Source organism: Amblyomma maculatum, chromosome 1 (assembly GCF_055883805.1).
Source record: "Amblyomma maculatum isolate TAMU_Amacu chromosome 1, ASM5588380v1, whole genome shotgun sequence".
Taxonomy (NCBI): Eukaryota; Metazoa; Arthropoda; class Arachnida; order Ixodida; family Ixodidae; genus Amblyomma; species Amblyomma maculatum.
Window position 1 is genome coordinate 104,081,888 of NC_139344.1, and position 14,316 is coordinate 104,096,203.

At 45.2% G+C, this 14,316-nt stretch overlaps 1 protein-coding gene across 8 annotated transcripts in view; it reads left to right on the plus strand.

The window, feature by feature from the left end:
- Positions 1 to 5,083: 5,083 nt before the first annotated feature.
- Positions 5,084 to 14,316, plus strand: part of Herc4 (HECT and RLD domain containing E3 ubiquitin ligase 4) — a 144,439-nt gene continuing 135,206 nt past the window's right edge. For 3 of the 8 annotated variants that reach the window (XM_084588724.1, XM_084588728.1, XM_084588732.1), the window contains exons 1-4: positions 5,099 to 5,288; positions 6,601 to 6,673; positions 7,827 to 7,979; positions 8,276 to 8,461. In XM_084588724.1, the coding sequence (XP_084444850.1) occupies positions 7,835 to 7,979; positions 8,276 to 8,461 (331 nt within the window). In that variant the 5' untranslated portion in view covers positions 5,099 to 5,288; positions 6,601 to 6,673; positions 7,827 to 7,834. Of the gene's footprint in view, positions 5,289 to 6,600; positions 6,674 to 7,826; positions 7,980 to 8,275; positions 8,462 to 14,316 lie in introns of all 8 variants that reach the window. The other 5 variants (XM_084588730.1, XM_084588731.1, XM_084588726.1 and 2 more) reach the window with 4 other exon arrangements.

The following is a 14,316-nucleotide window of genomic DNA, read 5'->3' on the forward strand; positions in this document are numbered from 1 at the left end:
AAAAAAAATGCAGCTTCAATCGAGAAAATCAGCGGCTGTCAACGCGCGGTGGCGATCTTCATCACTGATGAGACTAAAATAATCTGAGGTGAACACGGCAAAGGCTAGCCGTGCAGCATAACCAAGAAGGAGTTCGACACTGATCACTCATGCAGCAGCTCACTATCGCATACGTACAATTACCAAAGTAAAAAAAAAAAAAAAACGTAATTGAGGAATTGTTTACATATAGGTAAGCACAACTATGCATGCTCTAACAAAGAAACAGGCCTACGCATTACAATATACTGGCCTTTAAGCAGCTGTGCAGCTCTGGCGTAAAAGTGAATAAGCTCTAGCTTAACCATGGCAAAGCGTTTGCCGCATATCCGATAAGCCGGCGTCGGTATCCAGCCTTGGCGCTTCACCGCGGCCACCCACTGTTTACGGCTACCTTCATCGCCAAGAAATCTGTGCAAGCTCATTAAACTTCTCTTTCTGTGCCTTTCGGCACATGCCACGGTGACGCAACTAGTCGACATGGGGCTATTTTATTTCCGGCAGCAGCAACCCATTCCGCATTCACGGTAGGCGAAATCGACACGCGAAAGTCACTGACGACGACAGCGCCACCGCATCTTCGTGACGTAGTCGGAGTGAAGAAGGTCTAGGTGGCGCTGCGATCGGCAGCGACATGGGGTGTAGGCAAAAACGCAGCGTGCCTACACTGCGCCAAGCAACGCTGCCTTCGAAATCAGTTCGCGCGTGCGAATATTCTGAAGCGTAAGTTTCGCTTCTGCTTAGAAATAGTTTGGTGTATGCCTAGAGAGTATTTCAGCACGTTATCAGCCGATTACTGCTGGAATTACCTGGCGAAGAGTGGCCTCAACAGCTCGCGGCTGCGGTGCGTAGACTGCAGTGTTGATTAAGTTAAATTAAAACGAGAAAGCGCAATGTACAAGAAAGACTAATCGTCAACAGTGCTCAACTCTCGGGCCTATAGCGCATGCAAGGAGTACGACGATGTGAACGACGAAGTGTGTTTTATGCCGACTCTTTTGACTGCGCGCCTTTCTAGCTGCTTCAAGCACTTCACTTAAGGAACAATATTATCGGCAACTATATATAGTGAACTAGAAATTACATTTCTAGCTCACTTTACCGAAAACTTAAGTCATAGAATTTCATATTTTAATAAGAACTCAATCTTTTAGTAATTGTAACATGTTCGCGCGCATAGTATACCACTGCCTCTTGTTTTATCAAAGAAAGCTTCCTTCCTGGTCTGCATTTTCCACTTTCGGTATAATTCCACACTCTGTTTCTTCTCCATCGAATTAATCCAATTTCTAACTTCTGTGTTTTTCACCTGTTGCGTTTTATTTCTCCGTCCTTGTCACTAGTATAGTGCCTAGAATATACTGGCTAGTGTGCCGTGCGGAGGGCTCTCTCAATGGGAGGAGGTGTCCGCGCCGGCGATGCCTTCCAATTTTGGCCGCCAGGGGCGCTGCTCATCGTAAAGGTGCCGTCGACGCCGTCGGCCGCCGGCGCGCCCTTGATTTGCCGCAGCTGCGCTGGCCGAGCCATCAGTGGGTTCGAGCGCTTTGGACGCGTCTACGCTGTTCTTTTGTTTTAGTCGTTCTGTTTCTTGCATTCATATGAGATAATTAAATTTGCAACGACTAATGATGCTAAAAATAAAGCATCAGGGCAGGGAAAAGACATGTTTCGTGTCGCTCTGTCGGAGTGGCTACCGCTCGAATCAGGACTAGGTTTCTATGTTCGGTGTGCCATCGGACCCTGCGCAGCTTGCGTAGTGGAAGCGGCTGATTAAAAGACAGGACCGCAAGTTGACTTCAGTGTGTGTTGTCTGCGAAAAATATTTTGAGGAGAGCTACATCGAGAGAACGTTCAAAGTGACAGTAAGCGGCATCGTCAACGAGCTCGCTAGAGATAGACCACGAATTAAGCCTGAAACCGTGCCAACGCTATTCGACCATTATCCGAACCATCTTCTGCCTAAGAAGACATCGAAAAGAAAGTTGAGGAACCTCTGTGACCAACCGGCCGCTAAACGGCAAAAACGCAGTGCCGTAATGCCAGTGGTGCAGACGACAGCCATGCACGCACCGTCAAGGATGTTTGACAATGCTTCCAAGGAGCTGGCAGCAGAAGAGCCGAGCGAGAACTCATGCCCGCAGCAGCAGACGTGCAGCTTTGAGCCTCGGGATCCGTTTGACTCAATTTACATACCTGCAACTTGGACCAAATTAACCGAAGCACCTGCTGGATCTGTAGCCTAAGCGCGTTATCTAGCCTAAAAAAAAAAAAGAAAGAAAAAGAACTTTGTCACTTTGTACATAGAAAAAGTGATAACTTTTGGAAGCCTGAACGCAGTTCTGTAGACACTACAATGTATATTCTCGGAAAGGAAAAAAACAAGCGCGTACAATACAACAATATCTAAAGCTAAAGATAGAGCTATATAGGTAGAGTGCACTAGCTGGAGGGTCTTTGTTCCGAATGTGGCCTGCAACCAGCTGATTCAGGAAGCACATATCATTCATGGGAATATATTTTGCAGAAAAAGTGCCGCTTGACCGTCAACACTGAAGGGGTTAGCTGCGCCTAATGCAAATACCAGCGGAGGCTTGCACAAGATGCGCAGAAAGAAGGAAAAAGCATGCAACTAGCCAAATAAATGCTGCAACATTTCTCGCGCTCTGAGAAGAGCTAGGAGAAAACTGGCATGGAGCGCAGAACAAGTGGCTCTATTGAAAGCGCAAAATGAGGAGCTAATAAGTGAGTCTGTGGTTAACGGGTTTTTTTTTTTTTTTTTAAATCCCGCGCGTGACCTAGACAATTGTGACCGTACAACAACCGCTCCGCTGCTGAAACCGCGAAGCCGAAACTGGTGAAGAAAGTAAAATTAATTATAAATTACTTAGCGGTGGTAAGCGAGAAACCACGTGGAGAATTATACAGGAATATCTAGCGCATCATTAGCAAGTGAAAAAAAAAAATACCACCAAAAATTGGTATCAGACTACTTTAAAATCATTGCGGTGTCATATGTGCGGCCTTTCTTCAAAACCTTTAGCGGTGCATTTCTATATTTTTACTTGTTTATTGTTGCTGCGCCTTTTTTTCTCAAATTTTACTATATTGTAGACTTTGTAAAAAAAAAAAAAAAGAATCAGTGATACAATCACCACTTTTGTTTCTTGCCTTTCCTTCTGTTACAAAAGAAAGCACACCGCATAATAATCATTTATGTATGAAGCAACAATTAAGTGACTTCCTAATAAAACAAATGAATAAAGAGTAAGAACAAAAACTGAAGTCAGATTCAGAGTGCTTGTGTTTATTGTCGCGTGCGATCTTTGAAAACATGCGCGCGTGCAATATATGTTACGAAAAAGCAAGATCGCCCTTCTTTTCTGTAGCATATATGTGACGCTATAAAACGTCACTAACCTGATATATGTCACCTTAGCAATAAGCATGACTGAATTGCAGAAACGTCGACGTAACCTATCCGAAAGCAGGCGCCGTATACGTATTGACGTTCGTAGCACTTGACTGCGGCATCGCGATATACCATGGACCATAAGAAAAGACCGAAGAGTAAATAAAATTCAAAGTTGGATTAATGAACAGTGTAAAATATTAAGGGTATTTTCTGATACCTGTGTCACACGGAAAATAACAGTCGTCGTCGATCCGTTCCGGGTTAGATCGTGATTGAGAATATAGTTCCCATAATTCGGGACAACCACCTGGGCTGACTGAGCGCTCACTCAGAAGAAATATGCATACGATACCTTACATCCGCAATCGCGATGCGTGGATCGCAATCGAGTGGCTCTAGATCAAATAAAATCGTCATCGGAATATTTCATAGCAATATATTGAATCCGGCCCGGACTCGATCGTTTAATCAAAGATTAACAAACTATTGCAACCAACGTGTCAACTTTAGGTGGTTTTCTCAAATTTCTTCTCTCGCTGGATATCAGGAAGACAATATGTGTTCTGCTTAAGACCTTATCCGGTTCAGCTGAATAAATAAAACAGATATATAGCAGACATGGACCAGACAGTATTTGTTAAACGCTTCCTCGAGCACTATTTGAGCGTATGATTTTCTCCGCACACTACTAGGACGGTATGAATGTCTTCCACCAAGACTGTTTTTAGACACAAAGTGCGCTTAAACCGTCAAGAGACAGGTTTCGCAGTGAAAAGCGCAGCTATCCGGACCTATATGCCGCCTATGCTGCCGAGGCCGCGAACGCGGAGCGATAGCACCTTAGCTATTGGTAGCGCCGCCCCGCGGTGGCGGCGGGAAGGCATCACCGCGGCGGACACGCCAGCGCGCCCTCGGCACACTAGCCAGTATATTCTAGGCACTATATCACTAGCATACTTACTAGTTTCCTAGTTATATTCCTCCATTGTTAGTCAACGCTTTTTAAGTACAGGTATTTAAATACGTTAGCTGCCCATCTGTTACTGTCCAATTTCCTCAGGCGTTCCTCATATAATATTTTACTCTGAGCTTCCCGTACTTCGAAAGATGCCCAGCCCATATCTCCCTGTACCGCCTCATTTGTGGTTTTGCCGTGGGCACCTAGTGCTAATCGTGCAACGGCTCTCTGATTTATTTCTAATGCCGACTGTACCTCTGATTTTAGGCACAAAACCGCATTTCCGAAAGTAAGTCCGGGCATCATAATTCATTTCCAAATACCCTCAAAACCTCATACCTGTTGTATCCCCACAATGCCCTATGCTTCATTATCCCGGCATTCCTTCGCCCTTTGGTAATGATTGCTCATGCTTTCCAATGTATGCCAATCCTTCGTTTACCCATACCACCAGATATTTATATTCTGCTACTCTGGGTATTTCATGGCCTTGTATTTTAAGACCCTGATCAGTTGAGCCGTTGAAAATCATCAGACTCGACTTAACTTTTGTCACCGTTTGTCAGCGCCCCCTGGATCTCTCCCGCTCCGGAGCATCGCGGAAGGGCTTCAGCATGGGGCTTCAGAGTCGGCAGTGCGGTCCGCACACTTTTCTAGCCACTGTAGTTCGGCTACTTCTGCGGATTGGCCTGGCCAGATGTCTAAAGGCACTATTTTGCCTCCTCGCGTTTCTCGTTCCATCCGTTCCTTCCTGTCTTAACGCTGGCTGGAAACATAACCGCATAACAGCAGGTATCGTATCGTGCAGGGCCGTAAATCGCGAACACGAATTCACGAGCGCTAATCGACTGACACTGTATGCTTGGAATGCCGTCGAAGGTGTGTAATTCGACTCCATCAGACGGACTATAGGCTTCGGTGAATTAGCAGTGACCGAGCTGGAGGAATCTTTTCTACGTTTCATGTGTACACTGCATGCGATCTGTGGCTGCTTTGACGCGTACCGCTTCTGCTTTGTATGTGTGAGGTCTTCATCGGTGCATACTCTACTGTGCGTTGCGACTTTGTGTGACCAATCGAGCTTTTCTTATGGCAGTCACAGCTTACGCGTTACGTTGTAACCACAGGAACGATTCAAACAGGCAACTCATCCGCTAAATAATTCCATTTTCTTCTGTATGACGTTCAGTTTTCCGCATTTGAGTGGATTCGGCGTTTTGCTATAGCCTTCTCAATCGACTACGAATCCCCGTTCTTGTATATTTGTGCTAGATCGTATGGTCATATCACATATCAGTTCGGTTTCTAATTGGCTGGTAATGGGCTGGAAGCAGTTTTTGTTTTATTTTTCTGATCGTGGTAAATGGACCACCTACTGGCAGTCTCACTACTTCTGTCTCTATTTGCCTGCGAGTTTTAAAATATGACTGTGGTGTGATGCAGTGTTCACATCAAGGAATTTCCTCCGTATTGATAGTTCTTATGCGGGTGCACATTGTTTCTATTGCGTGAACTTCAACCACACAGCTTCCTTTCTGTAGAAACATCTATAGCAAAGTGAAGTGGCGCTGGTTTAGTCTTTTATCTTTTTTTTTTTTTTTTTCGGAGTGTCTAGCGTTCCTGCCAGACGGAATGACGTGACTGCTGATATGTCCAAACGCAGCATTTCGTGGCATTGCATGTTCCATCTATATCAGACCCCGCATTGCTTCTTGAACCAAGTCAAATGTACCATCAGGTTTTGATCAGATCAGCGCCAGTACCAGCGTGTGCAATATCATGTATGGTTTGTTTTGATGCCCTTTACATTGCAGACAGTTATGCTCGGCTTAGTTAGGTTCACTGGCATAGAATTCATGTGGTGCTTGCTTTCCTTCCTGGACACAACTAAAATAGTCTTTTCTTCTTCTTCTCTCTCTTTTTTTTTTTTTTTAGAATGCCTAGCATTTTGACAGTATTACTTCTGTTAGAACTCCTTCTAGCTGTACCATAGCATCACAAATATTCAAATACTTGCCGCTGCATGGCTTTATTTTTTTGGTTAGATCCACTATTGTTAGGGGCCTTAAATGACAGTCGGTGTTCTCTGTGTTCATAACAGAGAGTAATTTTTGCTACACCTGGACGAGACTGCAGCAGCAGTTGCTTTTTTGTCTAAACAGAACTATAGCCGCAACCTTTGTTTTTGCAGGTGTGTGCCTGCTGTGTGGCAGACAATTTCACACTGCTCACAATTGAAAACTGCCGGAGCTTGTGATATCAAGGTGAGCTTTGAGAAGATGTTGGCAGATTCTCCACATACTGTCCGAATTCTGATGAATTTTTTTTAATGATTCTTGTTCTAAAGTATGGGGAGTGTATGATGAGCATAATTGCTACAAGTTGGGGCTATTGCATGTAATTTACTGTTTCCACAAAGCAGACAGTATGCAGCAGAGTTTGTATATATGGAGCAAGGTTTGTGTTTGGAAATTTTATGTGTGCATAAGAAAGCATTAGGGCAGGTGGAAGTTGCAAGTCACCCTGTTGCAGTCACGGATATTGCTGTGGTTATAGCATAGATCTTTAAGCAATGCAGATTTATTAGTGGGCACTTCAAAAAATTCTGTGAAAAAAAAAGGTCTCAGAATTTTGTCCTATCAAAACAGAGAATTTACATCGGCAGGCCGCTCTACTGCTACCTATCGTACCCCTAGTGGGTGCACTCAGGCCTATCTTTAGTGGTATTGTTGATGCCAATGGTAGTGCTGTCACTGACATTGCTTTTGGACACTTCATTTTGTTTTTTTATTTAAGTGATGAAATGTGCAATATGAAATGGCATGGTCATCAATGGAGACTGGTTATGGTGTCCTACATATATATGTAAATGCCACTATTGCGCACATTTTCATTTAAATGCTTGTTTCTCTTGGAAATAAGAGGAACGTTGCTTTTCTTTCCTTTCGCTGTCGCTGTCTATGTGCCCCTTCCCCATGTAGGATAGCAACCTGAGCACCTAGATTTACTATCCCTGCCTTTCCATTCTCTCTTTTGTGTTCTATTGATAACTGTAATCATAGGATGAATATTTTCTTACAGATCTCGACTTTGAGCAAGGGGCAAAATGTTTTCCTTTATTTACCCTCTGTGGAAGTTCAGTGGTTAGGCACTCAACTAGAGAGCTGGAGTACCTGGGTTCAAAGCTAGCTGTATCGATCACATTTCATTATAGGCAAAACATAAAAGATGTTTGTGTGCTGTATGATATCAATGCATGTCAAAAATTCTCAGGTGATCTAAACTATTCTGGAACCCCCGTCATATATCTGAGCCGCTTTGGGATGCCCACCCTCACATACCATACCATGCCATGCATTTTCTTCTGTTTATTACTGCCATCCTTGTTATGTTATATGTTTGCAATTTTTTGTGCAGTGCAGGACATGAAGCGGTCACACTCGGACGCAGCGGGAGGTGGCAGCGGGAGGGCCAGTCCATCGCTTGGTCCTGCTGGCCCAGGGGCTCCTATGATGCTCTACTCCTGGGGCTTAGGACCGCACGGAGAGCTGGGACTCACTCAGGGAAAAGGTTGAGAATATAACATCCTAGACGAGCATGTTTAAAAAACAGCTGATTTGTGAACAAATGTTATTTATTTTAGTTTTTTAGCTGCTAGAACTGGCAGGGCTGAGTTAACTAATTTGGTATACTAATTGCAAATACCAATCTCTGGCATAAGCAATTGTTAATAAAGTTAAGGCTTAGTGCTTTCTTTTCATCATGTACTAAAAGTCCTGAACCATGCTCTTTATTTTGTGCTGACCTTGCAAGCCTTGGAGATAAGCGTGCATGTCTCATTGTGGCCTTCTTAATGCTCTGTGCAGATGGGGTGGATACCGAGACGGCAGTTAGTCGGCCGGAGCGGGTGAGACGTTTCGGCACACGGGCAGTGCGGGAAGTTGCCTGTGGTCAGAGGCACACACTCGTGCTGCTGGCAAATGGATCTGTCTACAGCTGTGGCTCCAATGACTTTGGCCAGTTGGGTCAAGATCGCTCTATGCGCAAGCTGGGTGAGGAAGGCAAAACCTGCTGATGGTACATCATATATGTATTTAATACTTATAGTATTAAATGTAAAATTTATGTACCTTTATTTGCCACATGTTGCTTTGATCCTTGGCATGACATTAAACGTATGGTATGCCTCTAGCGGGTGCAGGAGCAGGTGCGAAAATTCCATAAGCCACAAGGTGTGCTTTATTTCCACAGAAGCTGCCACGACGTTGAGAAGGTAACTGATAAGTATGTATGATGTACCCATTACCATTTCATTCCCCGCAAAGCATGCAGGACTATGCCCTAACACTTCCTATTCACGTAAAAAGTAGTGCAGCAGTATATCCTAGTACCACCGGAATGACTTGAGAGATCCTACCTCTTGTAAGAAGTTTTGCTCAGGCCAGACCAGTCAATGTTTGCCCATTCGCCCATGCACTTCCTGGTTTGCTTGTTTAAGCCTGAACTTCATGATATCAGAGTTTTAAACGGAAGCAGAGATATAGTGATAAACTTGTGGAAGCGAATTACATAAAGAATGATCAAATATGTCTGTCACTATGTTCTGGAGTGAATATATAATTTTTTGCACTTATAGATGATGACTTGTGGTAGACATAATTGCTGAAAGTGTGCCGTACATGCACTTGGGTTTTGTATGGAAACTGGCCATGGTCTGAATTAAATTACATAGTAAGGAGTTAGTGCCTTTAATAAATTACATACTAGGGAGTTTGTGCCTTTCCCATTATATACATTGTTTTTTATTTGATTGTTAGTAACTTGTCTCTCACCGAAGTTTTTTGTTAGGGAGGGCAGCTGAACAATAAGTGCCAGTGGTACACTGTATCCACTCCTGGCTTCTCACTTTTGTACACTGCTAGATGGTTTTAGCAGAGACCTAACTGCAGAATATGGAGCCCTTGGGATTGTGTTTATATGTACTGCCAAGCAACAACATAAAATTACAGCCAGGTCAGCTTAGTCGGCCAAATGGAAAGTATCTGCGCTGAGACCACATTTCATTTCGCTTTTCGATTCAAGGCTAGAGTTTCAAGGTGAGGCTTCAGGCAAAGATTGGCAAAATTGGTGATTAGGGATGTATAAGATCTTAACACTTGATGCACCTTAAGTGGGGATAGCTGAGTGTTCTGGATCCACTGCATATGGATGGAAGTTGAAGAAGACGGATGACATGCACGGCATACCTATGCAGTGCGCAGTGAAAGAGAGTGGCAGTTAAACATGCGGTGGGTTTAGCTGCGACGATAGCGTAATGCTTTCATGTAGTGGCCGGCGAAGCAAATCTGTTCGCGATGCTGTGGGATCGAAACGGAACCATGGCGCAGTTGGAGCCACATTTAGTTTATTGCTGCAAGTCTAGCTGGCTTCAGACAATGTTTTTTTTTAGATTGGAAGCCTTAGTGCTAGTACACTAAACAATTTGCCGGTACAATTTCTGGGGCTTACGCTCGGCAATATGTAAGTAGCCTAGGGTTGGTGGCTTTGTGCAGTGTTCAACCCTGTGACTGCTTCCCAAGTTTGGATTCCGATAGCAAAGTATGGTAAATAACATTTTAAGCATTAGCTTTGTTCTCAAGGAGTCTTGATAATAAATTATGCAGTCTGTTCAGGTGTTGAAGTAAAGGTACGGACCTCATGCCTTTACCTCATGCCCACAGACTTTGGTGGGGGCACCTATAGCTGTTGGTTTATAGCAGATGACCTTATGTACTCATTTGATTTCATAAAGCCTGTATCATGGTTCCTAATACAAATTTCAGCTTGCTTATTTATTAATATGCTCATGTGAAGCTGCTGTTACATTTTGCATGGAGTTTGATGTCACTGATTTTAATGTTGAATGACACAATAATTTTGTTGTAGTGTTTGAATGCTTGAGTGATAAAAAAAAGTTTAGCGCATTTATACCAGCCGCAGTTACAGTGAAGGCTCGCCTATTGCGAACAAGCGTAAAACTGTCATCGGAATACTTAATAGTGCGACGACGTTTGCATGTCAGATAAAATGAACAATTTTGACTGTACCACTTGGTTAAAACTAATAAGGACGCTGTGAACTTGCGAGCTTCCCACCAGTGCAGAGACTGTAGAGAGTCTCACAGCTTCCATGATCCCATGAAGAGTGTGTCAACACCCCCTTTCCAAATAACAATAAAGAAAAAGGGGCATTGAAACTACAGTTAACTATTTTGGAACCTTAAAAAAATATACAGGCGATTCTTTTAGGGGTCCTGGGCTTGGAAAAAACTTATATTTATATCAAACTTATAAACGCAGTGCTTCAAAACAGTTGTAGTGCAACATATGCCAAAATGTAACTATTTAAATGTTCTTTGACATGCTTGAATAATGTGTCCTTAAGTACTATACACAATTTCATAAAGGGGTGAATGGCGCTGCCATTATGAGTACTGGGCACACGAAAGAGTTGACGTTTGCCCACTTTAACAACCTGTTAAACTGGTTTCTCTGAGGGTCCTGAAAAGGTCTATACATAGCATGAAAAAAAAAAATATTGTGTATATATATATATCGTTACGTGGAAGATCTACAGTCCGAAAGCTGTCCGCACAACTAACGTTGATGAGGGCACCGATTTCACAACACTCAGCGTCGTCGTCTTCTCGGAGTGTGTTTCACTTCTTCATCCTCATCACGAACAGCGAATACAGCTAAGTAACACTACTCCCCCGCAGGAAAAGCACAGTCCCGGTGCGGTCTATGTTAGCGAAATAAAATGTTGATAATAGGGCTTTAGACGAGACACATGCACTATTTCGGAGGTTGGAGCTGTGGACGGGGGCTTCGGAAACACAGATTCAACTTCGTAGGTGACGTCGGTCACGGGGCGCAAAACACGGTAAGGGCCAGTGTAACGGGGCAAAAGTTTTTCACACAAGCTCACTCGACGGCACGGAAGCCACAGCAAAACGAGAGATCCAGGAGTGTAGTGGACATCACGGTGGCGGCTGCCGTACCGGATCTTTTGAGTTTTGGGAAGCAGAGAGCCTGGCATGAGCTATCCAGCGGGCATCAATGGTGCAAGTACTGGTGGCGTCTACCGCGGGTAGAGAGGTGTCGAAGGGTAGTAACGGGTGTCGGCCAAATAATAAATAAAATGGGGAGTATCCAGCGGTAGAATGGACAGATGAATTGTAGCCGAATGTCACAAAGGGGAGATGAATGTCCCAATCTCGATGGTCGTCAGACATGGCCAGCATGTCTGTGAGGGTATGGTTTAGACGCTTCATGAGGCCGTTGGTCTGGGGGCGATAGGCGTTGGTGAATTTGTGGCGGACGGAGCACGAACGGAGAATTTCGTCAACCACTCGCGACAGGAAACAGCGGCCACGGTCAGTTAGTAATTCACGAGGAGCACCATGATGAAGAATCACATTTTCTAGAAGGAAGTCAGCGACGTCTGTGGCGCAGCTGGTCGGGATGGCTCGGGTAATAGCGTACCGAGTAACGTAATCGGTGGCGACGGCGATCCATTTGTTCCCCAAGGCGGAAACTGGAAAGGGGCCAAGGAGGTCAACGCCTATACGGGAAAACGGGTCAGTCAGTATGGGTATCGGCTGCATATGACCTGAAGGCAAAATTGTGGGCTTCTTCCGACACTGACACAGTTCACATGCGGCAATGTACTGCTGGGCAGAATGGTAGAGCCCGGCCAGTAGAAACGTCGGCGCAGGCTGTCGTATGTGCGAGAGACACCCAGGTGGCCAGCTGTGGGAGCATCATGGAACTGTTCAAGGATGGTGGAACGCAGGTGTTGGGGAACGACGAGCAAAAGGTCTGTGCCATCTGGTGGCATGTTACGTCGGTAGATGGGTCAGGCCGGTCGGAGGTAAGACGGAGGATAATGAAATGCAGAGAAGGATCTAAGTGCTGTTCGTTGGCAATGTTAGCAAAGGCCGAGACAGGCAAGACACATGCATCATCGTCAGAGTCTGTAGGACTAGGGGAGTCGACGGGATGACGTGATAAACAGTCTGCATGCTGGTGAAGCCGGCCGGAGTTGTAGACGGCGGAAAAGGTGTATCCTTGTTATCGTAGCGCCCAGCGCCCCAAACGGCCAGTAGGATTTTTGAGAGAGGAAAGCCAGCACAAGGCATGATGGTCTGTTATCACAGTAAAAGGGCGGCCAAACCAATAAGGGCAGAATTTCATAATAGCCCAGACAAGCGCCAGGCACTCACTTTGTGATAGAATAATTTTGTTCGGGTGTTGAGAGGAGGTGGCTAGCATACGCAATCACCCTTGTACGGCTGTGTTGTCGCTGAGCGAGTATAGCTCCTATGCCATGACCACTTGCGTCGGTGCGGGAGTTCAGTATTGGCGGATGGGTTGAAATGGGCCAAGACGGGTGGAGTAGTGAGGGCAGGAATAAGCTTCGAGAAAGCTGCAATTTGTTCAGGCCCCCAAGAGAATGAAACGTCTTTCTTGAGGAGGTGGGTGAGAGGACGAGCAAGGGCGGCGAAGTTCGGGACAAATCGTCGGAAATATGAACATAGGCCAATAAAACTTCGAACATCGCTGGATGAACGTGGAGTGGGAAAATCTTTGACGGCACGAATCTTGTTATGGTCATGCTGAACGCCAGAAGCATTAACCAAGTGACCAAGAACTTTGATTTCTCTGCGACCAAAGCTGCACTTCTTGGAGTTTAGTTGAAGTCCAGCGCGGCGAAAAAGTGAAAGGATTGTAGAAAGGCGAAGGAGATGGCTGTCAAATGTAGAGGAGAAAGCAATTACGTTGTCAAGATAACACAAACAAGTGGTCTACTTGAAGCCTCTGAGCAAAGAGTCCATCATGTGTTCGAAGATTGCTGGGGCATTGCAAAGGCCAAAAGGGATGACTTTAAATTGATAGAGGCCGTCAGGAGTGATGAACGCTGTTTTTTCACGGTCTCTCTCGTCAACAGAAATCTGCCAGTAGCCAGAGCGAAGGTCGATGGACGAAAAGTAGCTGGCTTCGTGCAAACTATCAAGCGCGTTGTCGATGTGCGGAAGAGGATATACATCTTTTTTGGTTATCTTATTCAAATGACGGTACTCAATGCAGTCTCCAACTGTTATCCTTTTTCTTGACCAACACGACAGGGGATGCCCAGGGGCTACTGGAAGGCTCGATTATGTCGTTCACTAATATCTTTTCGACCTCCGTTTGAATGACACGTCGCTCGGCAAGCGAAACACGATAGGGCACCCTGTGAATGAGACCGGCGTCCCCGGTGTCAATGCGGTGGGTGACAACTGTCGTTTGACCCAATGGGCGGGTTCCGAAGTCAAAAAGGTCACTGTAGGTAAACAAAAGCTTGTGTAACTCAGCGGCGAATTCAGGTTGCAGATCAGCTGTAATCATGCTGTTAAGCGGATGAGAGCGCGATGTGGACAGCGAGGGGGTGTTGGCAGGGACGGCAGTTGTATGATTTGTAGACAGAGCAGAAATAGCACAATCGGTCATCGGGGACGGCGCAGCTAATGAAATTTCCTCAGGCAGAACTTGAGTTGAAAAGCTGAAGTTAAGGACAGGGAGAGTGGTGTGGTTCTGGGAGATGTGCACAATTAGATGAGGAAGGGTGACGTGCCACTGCAGCATGACATCAGTTATGGGACTTGCGAGATAGTCGCCATCTGGGACGGGTGGAAATGGCGACATAGGGATGTAAATGGCAGTTTCAGGAGGAAGGTGGCTAAACTGTGCTGATCGAAGGCGGGGTGAGCAGGAGGGGTCTTCAGAGCAGAGAGGAAGGTCCAAGTGAAGTAGGCTGCTAGAGCAGTCAGTAAGGGCAGAGTGGGCTGTTAAAAAGTAAATGCCAAGGATAATGTCGTGGGGGCATT